We start from the raw sequence: 13,234 nt of genomic DNA, 5'->3' as shown, positions 1-13,234 counted from the left end.
CAAATGACAAATGAGTTATGAGCAAATAATACCATATAATTTTTAAAAGCATAGCCATTCTTAAATATTTTTTGAATAAATAATTATTTTTAAATTTAATCAACTGAAAATAATATATGTACAATTGTATGAGTCAAATTCTACTTTTATTGATGCATGTTATATATTAGTGCTGCATGTTTTAGGTAACAATTTAATGATGCACTTTTTTAAAATCTATATTATTAAAATTATGCACGTAATGATAACTCATGAGTTTTCTTGGTTGATTAAATAACATTATGTCCAAATTTATTTAAGGATATTTCATTAAGGTAACTGAAAAAGACAAACAATAAATAGGAAGTTTAAATTCATTTAAGCATATTTAATTAATTTAACTGAAAAGATAAGTAATAAATTAGCTAGTTTTATTCGTTTTAGGATATTTCATAAATGCAATTGAAAAAAACAAGGAAAAAAATAGGGAGTTTAATTAATGAAGTAAGAACATTTTCAAATGGGTACTTCTCCTTTAATAATATAGACTAGATCCTGATACGCGCGCCAGCGCGGATATGAATTTTCAGTTTTTACTTATTTATTTTATTAAATGATGTATTTGTAAAATTCATTCATATTATATTCATTAAGTAAATATTTTTTTTTTGCATCTTAAACTATCTATTTTTTTACGAATGTATGATATTATATAAAAAAATATAAAAAAATAAGTATACATAGTTAATTAGATAATTGTAAAAACAAAATTTTTTTCTTTCGTTTGCGATATCATATAAATAATGACCCGCCCAGTTAACAAAAATCATGATTTATTTATGTGTAATTGTTTTTTTGACCATTTCCTTAAAACTATATTAAATTTTACATCTTTTAATTAGAATATTTTTAATATCTTTACATTTTTATTTGAAATGCAGAGTTATATTATGCTATAATTTTATTTCTAACAATTTAGCAAATGACAAATGAGTTATAAGCAAATAATAACAAATAATTTTTAAAAACATAGTCATTCTTAAGTATTTTTTGAATAAATAAATACTTTTTAATTTAATCAACTGAAAATAATATATGTACAATTGTGTGAGTCAAATTCATACCCTGATCCGCGCGTCATATTATATTCATTAAATAAATATTTTTTTTTTTGCATCTTAAACTATCTATTTTTTTACGAATGTGTGATATCATATAAAAAATATAAAAAAAATGAGTATATAGTTAATTAGATAATTTTAAAAACATAAATTTTTATTTCGTGTGCTATATCATATAAATAATGATTCGCCCAGCTAACAAAAATCATGATTATTTTATGTGTAATTTTTTTTTTGACCTTTTCCTTAAAACTATATTAAATTTTACATATTTTAATTAGAATATTTTTTAATATCTTTATTTTTTTTATTTAAAATGCAACTCAATATTTTTTTATCAATTATAACAAAATATTTTTAAAATATTTTTAAATTTTGTTTGAAAAATATGAAAATTACATTTTAAATTAAAATTATCCTAAAATATGATAAGTTTTGATGTAAACGAAAACTCAAATTATGTCAAAAATAATGATATTCAATGATAATAACAATTCTAATTGATTATTTTTAAAAAAATACATTTACAAAAATATTGTTTGAAAGAAAATTCATTTATCTTTCAGATATAAAATAAAAATTTATAATTAAATAATAAAAAATAGAAATAAAAACCATAAATTTAGCAAATGACAACTGAGTTATATTATGCTAAAATTTTCTTTCTAACAATTTATCAAATGACAAATGAGTTATGAGCAAATAAAACCATATAATTTTTAACAACATAGACATTCTTAAATATTTTTTGAATAAATAATTATTTTTAAATTTAATCAACTGAAAATAATATCCGTACAATTGTGTGAGTCAAATTCTAGTTTTATTGATGCATGTTATATATTAGTGCTGCATGTTTTAGGTAACATTTTAATGATGCACGTTTTTAAAAATCTCCATTATTAAAATTATGCACGTAAGGATAACTCATGAGTTTTTTTGGTTGATTAAATGACATTATGTTCAAATTTATTTAAGGATATTTCTTTAATGTAACTGAAAAAAACAAATAATAAAATAGGAAGTTTAAATTCATTTAAGCATATTTCATTAATGTAACTGAAAAGACAAGTAATAAATTAGGCAGTTTTATTCGTTTTATGATATTTCATAAATGCAACTGAAAAATATAAGCAAAAAAAAAATAGGGAGTTTAATTAATGAAATAAGAACATTTTCAAATGGGTACTTCTCTTTTAATAATAATAATATAGATGCATATGAAAAAGAGTGAAAAGTTGAAAGTTAACCATTACCACTACCAAACATTCTGCCATTACCAAACCAGAATGTTTTGCCGGTATTAGTCTGTTCTTAGTTATATTAGCCGAACATTAACAAACTGATTTGAACCAAAATTCTTTTTTTTTGAACTATTCGATAGCCGAAAAAACCGATCTAAACCGAACACGTACGAAAAAAGAGTGGAAAGGTTGAAAATTACTGACCTAGAAAGATTCCGGTCACCGGAGTTTCTTAAACCGAACTTAGACGTGAAAACAGCTTGCTTGTCATTTCCTTTGACCAGAAAAACCTGAAGACTACACTCCGGCTCACCGTCGAACTCAAACACAAACCTCGGATCCGGTTCAACCCGTACGCTAACGTGGAGCTCCGGATCCGACCCGGACTTCTTTACCTCCTTGGACTTACTATTAAAGCCCAATTCAGCCCATCCGTGGTGAGCCAAACACGTCCTCGTCTCCGCCGTCTTCAAGTCCAACGAAACCTCGAACCGACCAATCAGCTTCTCGCCCGCACAACACGACGTAGCGGGGGAATAAACCTCGACGGAGAGGACACTCCGTTTAGCCTTCTCAAGAGACCATTCGATCTGAGCCTTGCTTAGAGTGAAGCAAGCAGCGACGGTTGACACGCCACCGGAGCACCACCGTGGCTCAGATTCGGATCTGGTTCGTAACAGAACGGGGACAGAGACTGTTTGGCGTGGGAAACTCTTGAATTTGATCTTACAGTACCAATTAACGGAAGCTGCGTCTGAGACAATAGGTCCCGACGAAGATGATGCCGGGAACCTAACGGCCAAGTTACCGACGATGATACGTATGAAAGTGCAGGGATACATTGAATTAGGGTTTAAGAGAGAATTGGAGTTGAAGAAAGCTTACGCATTGGAGTAATGTTTGATTCTATAAGAATGGAAAATTGATGAGGAAGAAACAGGCTGGAAAATAGCTGAGAAAATTTAGTTATTTTACAAAAAAAATTGGTTCAACAGATTGCGTGGGGTCAAGTACAAAACTCAAGTGAAATATTCCAATAATCTATTATTTCCTTTTAAATCAGATTTATTTCCTTTTTGACCATACAAAATATTTGTTTATTTCCCTTTTTCAAAACTTTTGTATTGCTTTTTAAAATTCTCCACTGTTTTTAGCAGGGGTGGGCAAAAAAACCAAACCGAGTTAAACTGCACCGGCCGAACAGAAACCGATTAAAACCGAACCGAAGTCTATTTCAAACCATTCGGTTGAAGATTTCTCCAACCCGAATAAACCGAACCAAACCGAAAAACCTATGTGTTTTTGTAATTATTTAAATTAAAAATATTAGTAATACCAATATACTAAAATTATAATACCATACCACATATTTTACATTTTTCATTTATTAACATATATACTTCTAACCGAATATGTAATCATTAAAATATATGATTTAAAAAAAATAGAAAAGTTTGTATCTTTATATTCTTATATATGTAAACATAGATATTAAATCTAAACCTAAAACCTAAAACAAATTTTATTAAAAATAAAAGTTCTTCTCCAAAGCGTCACATGGAAGATGATTCATTGCAAGCTTTTTAATAATGATATAAGAGACATTACTAATAATGTTAGTCTTTTTTTTATTTTAGTTAACTTTCAATTGTTTTAATTCTTATATATTTTTGTGACTTTTTAAAGGTTTTTGGTTTAGTTTTATATTGAATTTAGTTCACATAGTTTATGTTTACATAATTTATGCTTTTAAACATAATTTCTCTTAAAAAAAATAAACTAAGAAGAACCTAGCTAAGAAGAACCTAAATAGACTGATCCAAAAAATAAATTCAACCAAACCGAATACAAATCGAACCGAACAAAACCAAACTAACTATGGTTTATTTCAAGGGGGATTTACCAAATATGACTCAAAAGTTGATTTTGATTGCAAAAGTATACCTAAACTTGAATCAAATGCAAAAGTAATCCAAAAGCCTTGTGAAATTACAGCCAGCCCCTTCTGACCAAACAAAAACACAAAACTCATTTTTACGAATATATCTCCGCTAAGTCTTCTGAGTCTTCTGAGATTCTGTTAAGTCTTCTGGACGACGTCCACGGAAGTCGTCTGGTATAGTTGATCTTAAAAATAATTTATAAATTTTGTAAAAAATATTTTGATAAGCGAAAAGTTAAAATTATGTAATTATAAACAGTTTTAAGTAATATAAATTAAGATATAATATAAATTAAGATATAATAAAATTAAGATGTAATATAAATTAAGATATAATATAAAGTAATATAAATTAAGATGTAATATAAATTAAGATATAATAAAATTGAATTGTTTTCAACATAGATGAGTGAAAGTAGTGAATCATGATATTCTTTGGTATAGGGTTTGACAACATATGTTGTAGTATTGTATGTATTCTTAGGGTTAGATTTTGGAAAACTTAAATGTTTTCTTGAAAAATTAAATTTTTATTTACATGTGATTATTTATGTGTATAGTAAACACTTTTTAAGTTTAATTTGATTTTATGAAGTGTTTCGTTAATTAATTTAGTTTAGGGGCAAAAAGCTACTTTCGATGGTTACCCTAAGCGACGGCGATGGCGACGACTCAACCCCTGATTCCCAAACTCCCCCGACGGCGAGTGATGCTGCTGCTGGAGGCTTGCGCTCTCCCTGGACGAAACCCCCCACATGTCAAGGCGCCGCCGCCTCCGGGTCCTATCGATGGAGTTGTCTCGTTAACAATTCCCGAAGAGATCCTAGCGGACCCTAATCCTCTCTGGAGATGCTACGTTGTTGGGTATTTCATAGGTGACGCCCCGCATATTGGATCCATACACGCCACAGTTAATCGCCTCTGGTCCTCGTTGAAGATGGGAAGCAAAATCGATGTGCAGTTTCTCGAGAAGAATACAGTTTTGTTTCGAATTGAGAATCCTCAGATGAGAGCTCGAGTGATTCAGCGACGGTATTGGCACATTGCGGATGTTCCTTTGGTGGTCAGTGAGTGGTCTCCCGAAACTGCTCTTGCTCCCCTAGATCTCTCGGCTATGCCTATGTGGATCGATCTCAAGGGAGTTCCGAGTCTACTATTCTCACACAAGGCTCTGAAGTGTCTCAGTCGTGCTGCCGGCAAGTTTTTCAAGCTTCATCCTAGTACTGAGAAGTGTACAAGATTGGACGTGGCTCGGGTGCTTGTTGAGGTCAACTTGCATAGTCCACTGGTGGAGAAAATACGATGTCTGGATAGGGAAGGGGCAGAAGTGGAGATAGATGTGAGTTACTCCTGGTTACCCCCCCCCCCCCTGTGTGGGGACACAAAGGGGCTAATTGCACATCAAAGAAGATTCAAGTGTTGCAGAAGGGTAAGGAGATAGTGGAGAGTAATGAAGCGTTGGATGTAGTGATAAACGGTGATGAAAAGGTTCAATATGACATTGATCCTAAACGGAATGTAGTGAGTGATCTACTTTTGGAGTTGGAAGGTTTACCTCCAACACTAGGAAGTGGAGTTGTTGGAGATGTATCGCGTAATGCTTTTGAGATTGGAGGCACGTCAAACGCACCTAAGAAGATAGATGCGACGCTGGAGTCGGATTGGGCTTTGATAGGAGGGAAGACACCTCACTCACCTCAACAGAGAACAGATGTGTTAGAAGGGATGGGTGAAGAGACTAACATCATAATATCCCCATCTAGATTCAGTGTCTTAGCAGTAGTAGATGGGGATGAGATTGGCGAAGAGGAGACTGGAGAAAAGGAAGAGGGTGAGATAGAGGAGGACGAGTCGACTGCAGATGAGCAGAAGGTGGACTTAAAGAAGAAGGATGTCGCGAAGAGTGTACGGTTACGGACTGGTACCAGTCTCAAGCTTAGCAAGCAAATACCAGCACGTGCTAAGGATCCTAAGACAGGAAGGAACAATGTATCTACAAAAAAAACTTCCTTTAGGAAGTTATGAAGTCTTTTTTTGCTTGGAACATGCGAGGATTCAATACACCTCGCAAACACAAGGAAGTTAGAAGATGGGTTCAAGCGGAGAAGTTCTTATGTGGTTGTTTATTGGAGACAAGGGTTCAAAGGGATAATTATGAAACTTGTGTGGGTGAGGCATTACCAGGCTGGGCTTCCATAGCTAATTACGAGTTTAACCCACTAGGACGCATATGGTTCTGTTGGTCTGAGGGGGTGGTTGTCACCAAGCTACACAGTAGCGCACAGGTCATCACGTGTGCTGTTCAGATTCCGGAAAGTAGAGAGCAGTTTATATGTTCGGCAGTGTACGCATTTAATTGTGAAGTGGAGAGAAGAAATTTATGGGAAGATTTGGGTGGCATTCAGGCAGCATATCAGCATCTTGATCTGCCTTGGATTGTCATTGGAGACTTCAATACAACAATATCTTTAAATGAGCATTCGAGAGGAGGGAGCAGTCGAGCATCGCAGTTAGGGATGAGGCAATTTCAAGATATGGTGGGGGACTGTAATCTAGTGGACATGGCTTCTTCAGGAGCTTTATTTACTTGGTGGAATAAGCGGGATGAGGATCCGATAAGCAAGAATTTGGACCGTGCTTTGATCAATGCGGCTTGGTTCAGGGATTTTCCTATCTCATCTTCTCGTTTTGAGGCAGGAGGCATCTCAGATCATGCTATGTGTGTTGTTCAGCTATCAGGCTCTCAAAATGATGCACGAAAGCCTTTTCGGTTCTTCAATTACCTTACAGAACACATTGATTTCCTTCCAACGGTCAAGCGTGTGTGGGATTCTACTCAAGCTATTCATCACTCTCGAGCAGCTTTGAGCAGATTCCAAGCAAAGCTGAAGCTTCTCAAGTATGATATGCGGTTGTTAAATAGGACCCACTATGGAGATTTGCCAACTCGAACTAAGTTGGCTTATGAGGAGATGTGTCATTGCCAAAATATGGCATTACAAGATCCAACTCATGTAACTTTCGCAGCTGGAGCCGAGGCAACTGATAGATGGAGCAAATTGGCAACCATTGAGGAAAAGTTCTTTCGATAAAAATCATGCATCAGGTGGCTGGGTGCTGGAGATCAGAACACGGTTTTCTTCCATCGAGCTGTTCAAACAAGATCGTCAAAGAACACCATCAAACGTCTAGTAAATGAAGCTGGCGAAACACTTACAGATCTTGCAGATATCAAGAAGGAAGCGGTCTTGTACTTTCAGAAATTTCTTCAAGTACAAGATCAGGGTACAGAAGAAGATTCTCTTCCCTTTCTACAAGATTTGCTAACCTATCGCTGCTCTACTGGCTCTGCTGTAGGGCTTGTAGCTCTTGTCTCAGCTGAGGAGATCATCTCTGCTCTGCAAGCATTGCCAAATGATAAGGTATCAGGGCCAGACGAGTTTACTAAGGAATTCTTTGTCGCGGCTTGGCCTGTTGTAGGAGCTGAATTCATCATCTCGGTGCAATCTTTCTTCATATTTGGATTCTTACCCACTGGAGTTAATGCCACTATTCTCTCACTTATCCCAAAGACGGAGGAGGTGCAAACCATGAGAGATTATAGGTCCATAGCCTGCTGTAACTTTCTTTATAAGGTTATCTCAAAGGTTTTAGCTCGTCGGCTCAAGTCTATTCCCCCGAGGCTATTGAACAGAACCAGAGTGCGTTCATAAAATGGAGGTTGCTGCTGGAAAACGTTCTACTAGCTTCTGAGCTTGTAAATGGATATCATAAGAAATCGAATTCAAATAGAGCAGCGGTAAAGTTTGATATCTCAAAGGCTTTCGACACGGTCAAATGGTCATTCATCACTTCAGTGTTGCGAGCGATGGGTCTGCCTGCGCAGTTTATTCTCTGGATAAGGGTATGTATCTCCACAGCGGCTTTCTCGGTCTCAGTAAATGGAAGTTTGGAAGGTTTCTTTACTAGTGCTAGAGGTATCAGACAGGGATGCTCCCTCTCTCCGTATCTGTATGTCATCTTGAATAATGTTCTCTCGAAGATGTTGAATAAGGCTGCAGCAACAAGGAAGTTTGATTACCACCCGCAGTGCCATGAAGTGAGGCTCACACATCTTAGTTTCGCAGACGACATTCTAGTATTCAGTGATGGCTCTCTCAGCTCTCTACAGGGCATATTGGAAGTTATGGAACAGTTTGCTAATATCTCGGGCCTACACATCAACACTACGAAATCATCAATCTTTGCATCTGGGCACAATGTCTCTCCTATGCTTGAAGAGGTAGTAAGGCTCGGTATTAAGGTTGATTCCTTGCCGGTGAAGTATTTGGGTATGCCTTTAACCACAAAAGCTTTGTCTAAGCAAGACTATGCGCCTTTATTGGACAAGGTACGTGGAAGAATGATGTCTTGGAGGAATAAATGTCTCTCTTATGCGGGTAGGCTTCAACTGATTAAATCGGTCATAGCAAGCATTGTCAATTTTTGGAGTCAAGCTTTCATCCTCCCCAAAGCTTGTCTAGATGAGATCGAGAGTATGTGCAGCGCTTTCCTCTGGTCTGGGTTTCCCAATCAGACTCACAAGGCAAAGGTAGCATGGGAAGATCTTTGCTGTCCCAAAGGTGAAGGAGGACTAGGGATAAGGAAGCTTCGTGACTCGTCGAAAGTGTTTGATATAAGCCTAATCTGGAGGATCCTTTCGAAAACAAGTTCTCTATGGGTCTCTTGGATCCAGCAGTACTTACTAAGGCAGAACTCCTTCTGGGATGTCAAGGAAAATCAAAGGGGATCGTGGATATGGAGAAAGTTATTGAAGCTAAGACCTCTTGTCTATCAGTTCCTACGGGTTGAGGTTAATGATGGACGAACGACGTTCTTTTGGTTTGATGATTGGCTACAAATGGGGAGACTTATAGACATCACGAGAGATATTGGAACATACTATCTTGGAGTTCCTCGTATTGCTCGGGTGTGTGACGCTGTTGTGCAATCGAGATGGAGTGTAAGGGGGCAACAGAGTCATCAGTTCCATGACCTGCATTCCCGCATTCAGAGAGAACCAGTTCCATACATCAATCAAGGTAGTGATGTTATGCTATGGAAGCATTCTAATGACTCTTATAAACCATGTTTCTCTTCTTCACGAATGTGGGAACAGATCAGAGAAAGAAAACCTACAGTTCTTTTGGAGTAAAATTGTTTGGTTTGCTCAAGGAGTTCTGAGGTTCTCTTTTATTGTTTGGTTGGCAGTTAAGAACAGATTGGCTACTGGAGACAGAATGAGAGCTTGGAGGTTGCAGCAAGGTTGTTTGCTTTGTGGAGAGCCTGATGAGACCTGTGATCACATCTTCTTCGTCTGTCCATATTCGTTTACTATTTGGGATAAGTTAGCAAATAGATTGAGTGGCAACAGGACTGATCCAGACTGGACAATCACTCTGCATTTTGTGGCTGGGATAACTTCCAGATTATGGACAAAATCCTACTCAAAATGGTGTTTCAGACATCCATCTATCACATCTGGAAAGCAAGAAATGGGAGGAGGCACCAGTCGGGGTTTCGTAGTGTTGATCAGGTAGTACGTATTATTGACAAGGCGGTGCGCAATAGAATAACTTCTCTCCGTTACAAGGGTGAGCACAAGTATGCAGGCTTGATGCAGAGATAGTTTGTTGTCTCGGATAGCACCTAGGTATAATTTTTTCTCACGATTTTGCCTTGTAAATTTTATAAAAGGGCACATTAGAGTCTTGTAAATGCTCATTCTTTTTACATTATCAATAAATTTCAAATTTCATCAAAAAAAAATTAGTTTAGGGGTTATGTTTAGGGTCTAGACGATTAACATGTAAGTCGTTTGGGAAGTCTTCTAACTCCCGCTAAAAATATTTTAGTTTCCCGCTTAAAATATTTTAGTTTCCTGCTAAAAATATTGAAGTCTTCTGGGTGACTTACAAGTAAGTTGTCTAGTAAGTCTTCTGATCGAAAATATTTAACCTTATTGGAATATATGTCTCCATATATGAAAAAACATTTACACATTATCTCTCCTCCTCTCAAATGGATGCAACAAAAAAAAGTATGTTCTTCATTTTAAAACTCTCCAACCTCTCTCTAATCTCTTTGAACATATAAACACCAAACTTTATATCAATTTATTGTTTTTGTTTCATGTCTTTCGCACTAGTTTATCTTGTTTCGCAAGTTTTTCATCACATGGTTCTCATCTTCCAGTCATTGAAAGGTAGATTTAATAATTTTATTATTTTTGTGTGTTCTACAAAGGTAGATCTATCTAATATTCCACTCATTTTCTCTGTTTTAAGCCATTTGAACGTTTTTGGATATGCATGTTTTTCAGATCTGGATTTGGAAATGCAGGTTTCTTAGATCTGGAAGACTTATGGGCTAGAAGACTTCCAGATGACTTCCAGGAAGTCTTCCAGACGACTTCCAGGAAGTCTTCTGGCGGAGTCTTCTCTCATGTCTCCCTTTCATAATAGATCTGAGCGTTTTGTTAAGTTCTTATGTTGATTTTTCTTCATTTGGTAACCTCCTATTGCATAAAATCCATACTTTTTTTCCCAAACTAAAACTCTTCAAACCCACTCTAATCTCTTTGACTTGAAAACACTAAATTTTTTATGAATTTTTTATTTTTGTATCATGTCTTTCTAACTAATCTATCTTTTTGTTGCAGGTTTTAATCAGATGGTTCTCATCTTCCACTTGGATATGTACTTTGTGTGTTCTATAAAAGTATGTCTATCTAATTTTCCACTCATTTTCTCTGTTTTTAAGCCATTTGAATGTTTTTTATATGATATGCAAGTTTTACAGATCTGGGTTTGATATACATGTTTTTCAGATCTGGATCAGATTTATGGGAAGTCTTCTCGGAAGTGTTCTAAAATATAATGTGCTAGAAGACTTCCAGGAAGTCTTCTGACGGGATTTTATTAGATACATAAGTAAAAAGTATATCTTATGATCTGAGAAGACACATTAAACCATGTTACTTGATATTCTTGAAGTTACTTAACACTTTTGAAAATTAAATAAACATATCTTAATCTGAGAAGACACATTAAACAATGTTACTTGATATTTTTGAAGTTACTTAACACTTTTGAAAATTAAATAAACATATCTTAAAGTTACTTAACAAATTTACAAAAACTAACGTAGAAGACTTCCACGGAAGTCTTCTCAATTAGCTAGAAACTTTACTAAGCATGAATGTTGATAACCTTATAAATATCACTAGTTAAGTTATAAATTTCATTCAGTAGCCTCAATATTGACTAATATACATGAATTAACAAAAAAAAATTAAAAGTCTTTATAGTTTTAGAGAAAATGAAAGTTTATTAAACATTGACGCAGACGACTTCCACGGAGGTCGTCTGGTAGACTTCTAGGAAGTCGTCCATTTAGGTTAGTTTTGCAATTGATTTTTAACCTAGACGATTTACATGGAAGTCGTCCATCTTTGTTTGTTAAAACAAAAATCGAGACGACTTCCATGTAAGTCGTCTAGGGAAAATATGTTAGCTTTGTATTTAACCGAATTGTGTCAGAAATTTGATTTTTCCTGGACGACTTACATGAAAGTCGTCCAGTAGAAAATTAAAAAATCAATATTTTGTTATACCTGGACGACTTTCATGTAAGTCGTCTCAGGTTAGTTTTGCAATTTAAAAATAAAACAAAAAAAATATTTTCTTTAGATTTGAAATATGAAATGAGCTGATAGGAGACAATTAGGAATGCATAAGTTATCTATCTGTTTATCACTTAGAGAGGAGTTAGCAATTAGATGAGCTGGTTTGAAATTGGAGTACGCACGTCTTACTTGGCATCATTATCCTTTGCCAATAATATACAGCTTAAACATAAAGTGGTCTATATTAACGTTGACAAGAGTAAACTGATTACAAGAACAATATACTGTACTATTTAAAATTATATATCTCATCAAATGCTTTTCTCCCATACCAAACTCTGTCTATTACGTGATATTTATAGATTTTACATGTCACATATTAGATACTTGTCAAGGGTGATAGGTCATGGATTTGTGATCTTTCTGCATCTTAGAAAGTATCATCTCCCCTAAACATTTCTTTTTTTAATTAATTTGGAGGTATAACTGGTCTAAAGAAATGCCCAAACTAATCTCCAAGGGAATGAATATATTTTCATGGTAGACATTAAATAGGCTTGGTTACCTTCTACGTGTGGCCCGTTGTGGTCAGCTTGGACATAAAGAGAAGCGTTGCTTGGAACCAGCTAAAGTAAATGGCCCTGTCATTGACAACATCTTTGACTTCACTAACGTTCCGGCAACATCAAAAGTAACTCAGCCTCCAAAAAAAAACTATTTCATCGCCTGCTACAAGGAAAAAAGACTTCCAAAATATAGTATCTCAATCAAATGAAGTGTCCGTTACTTCTCCTCATTTGCTACAAAAGCCATTGCCTCTCTTTCAACTCCCACGCGCTGAGTATTAATAAACAATCAGGCTATAAAAGACTTGTTCATAAAATCATAACCATAAGATCAATCCCTTCTCCCCATTTTAACTAAAGCCTATATTTTTTGATCATTTCCCTATGTCGAATCAATTACCATCGCAGCTTATTTTATTGCAGGAAGATAGTTCATACCTTCTAGACCTCAACAAAACAACATCGTTGAAGAAAAATTTCGCACTTTCAAAACACAGGTTAAAATCTAGTTATTAGTTTAAAACTGAACATTTATGCAACCGTCATAAATATAAATATCATATTTTTTATTTTTCTTATTTTAATCATTACTAAATTCATTTTCAACACTCTTTATTTTCTTTTACAAAAAGAATTATAACTGATTATGGTTTAATTTTTCCATTACCCAATAATTTATTTATCCTAATAATTATATTTAAATTTTTAATAACCAT

At 34.8% G+C, this 13,234-nt stretch overlaps 1 protein-coding gene across 1 annotated transcript in view; it reads right to left on the bottom strand.

Annotated features, from left to right (window-relative positions):
- The window catches only part of LOC106298906, a 5,173-nt gene extending 1,894 nt beyond the window's left edge, over window positions 1-3,279 (bottom strand). The window contains exon 1 of the mRNA XM_013735036.1: window positions 2,549-3,279. Within this exon, the coding sequence (XP_013590490.1) occupies window positions 2,549-3,186 (638 nt within the window). The 5' untranslated portion in view covers window positions 3,187-3,279. The remainder of the gene's footprint in view (window positions 1-2,548) is intronic.
- Between the last annotated feature and the right edge of the window lie 9,955 nt (window positions 3,280-13,234).

Source organism: Brassica oleracea, chromosome C6 (genome assembly GCF_000695525.1).
Source record: "Brassica oleracea var. oleracea cultivar TO1000 chromosome C6, BOL, whole genome shotgun sequence".
Taxonomy (NCBI): domain Eukaryota; kingdom Viridiplantae; phylum Streptophyta; class Magnoliopsida; order Brassicales; family Brassicaceae; genus Brassica; species Brassica oleracea.
Note: the sequence above shows the minus strand (reverse complement) of the source record. Positions and strands in the feature narration are given on the sequence as shown.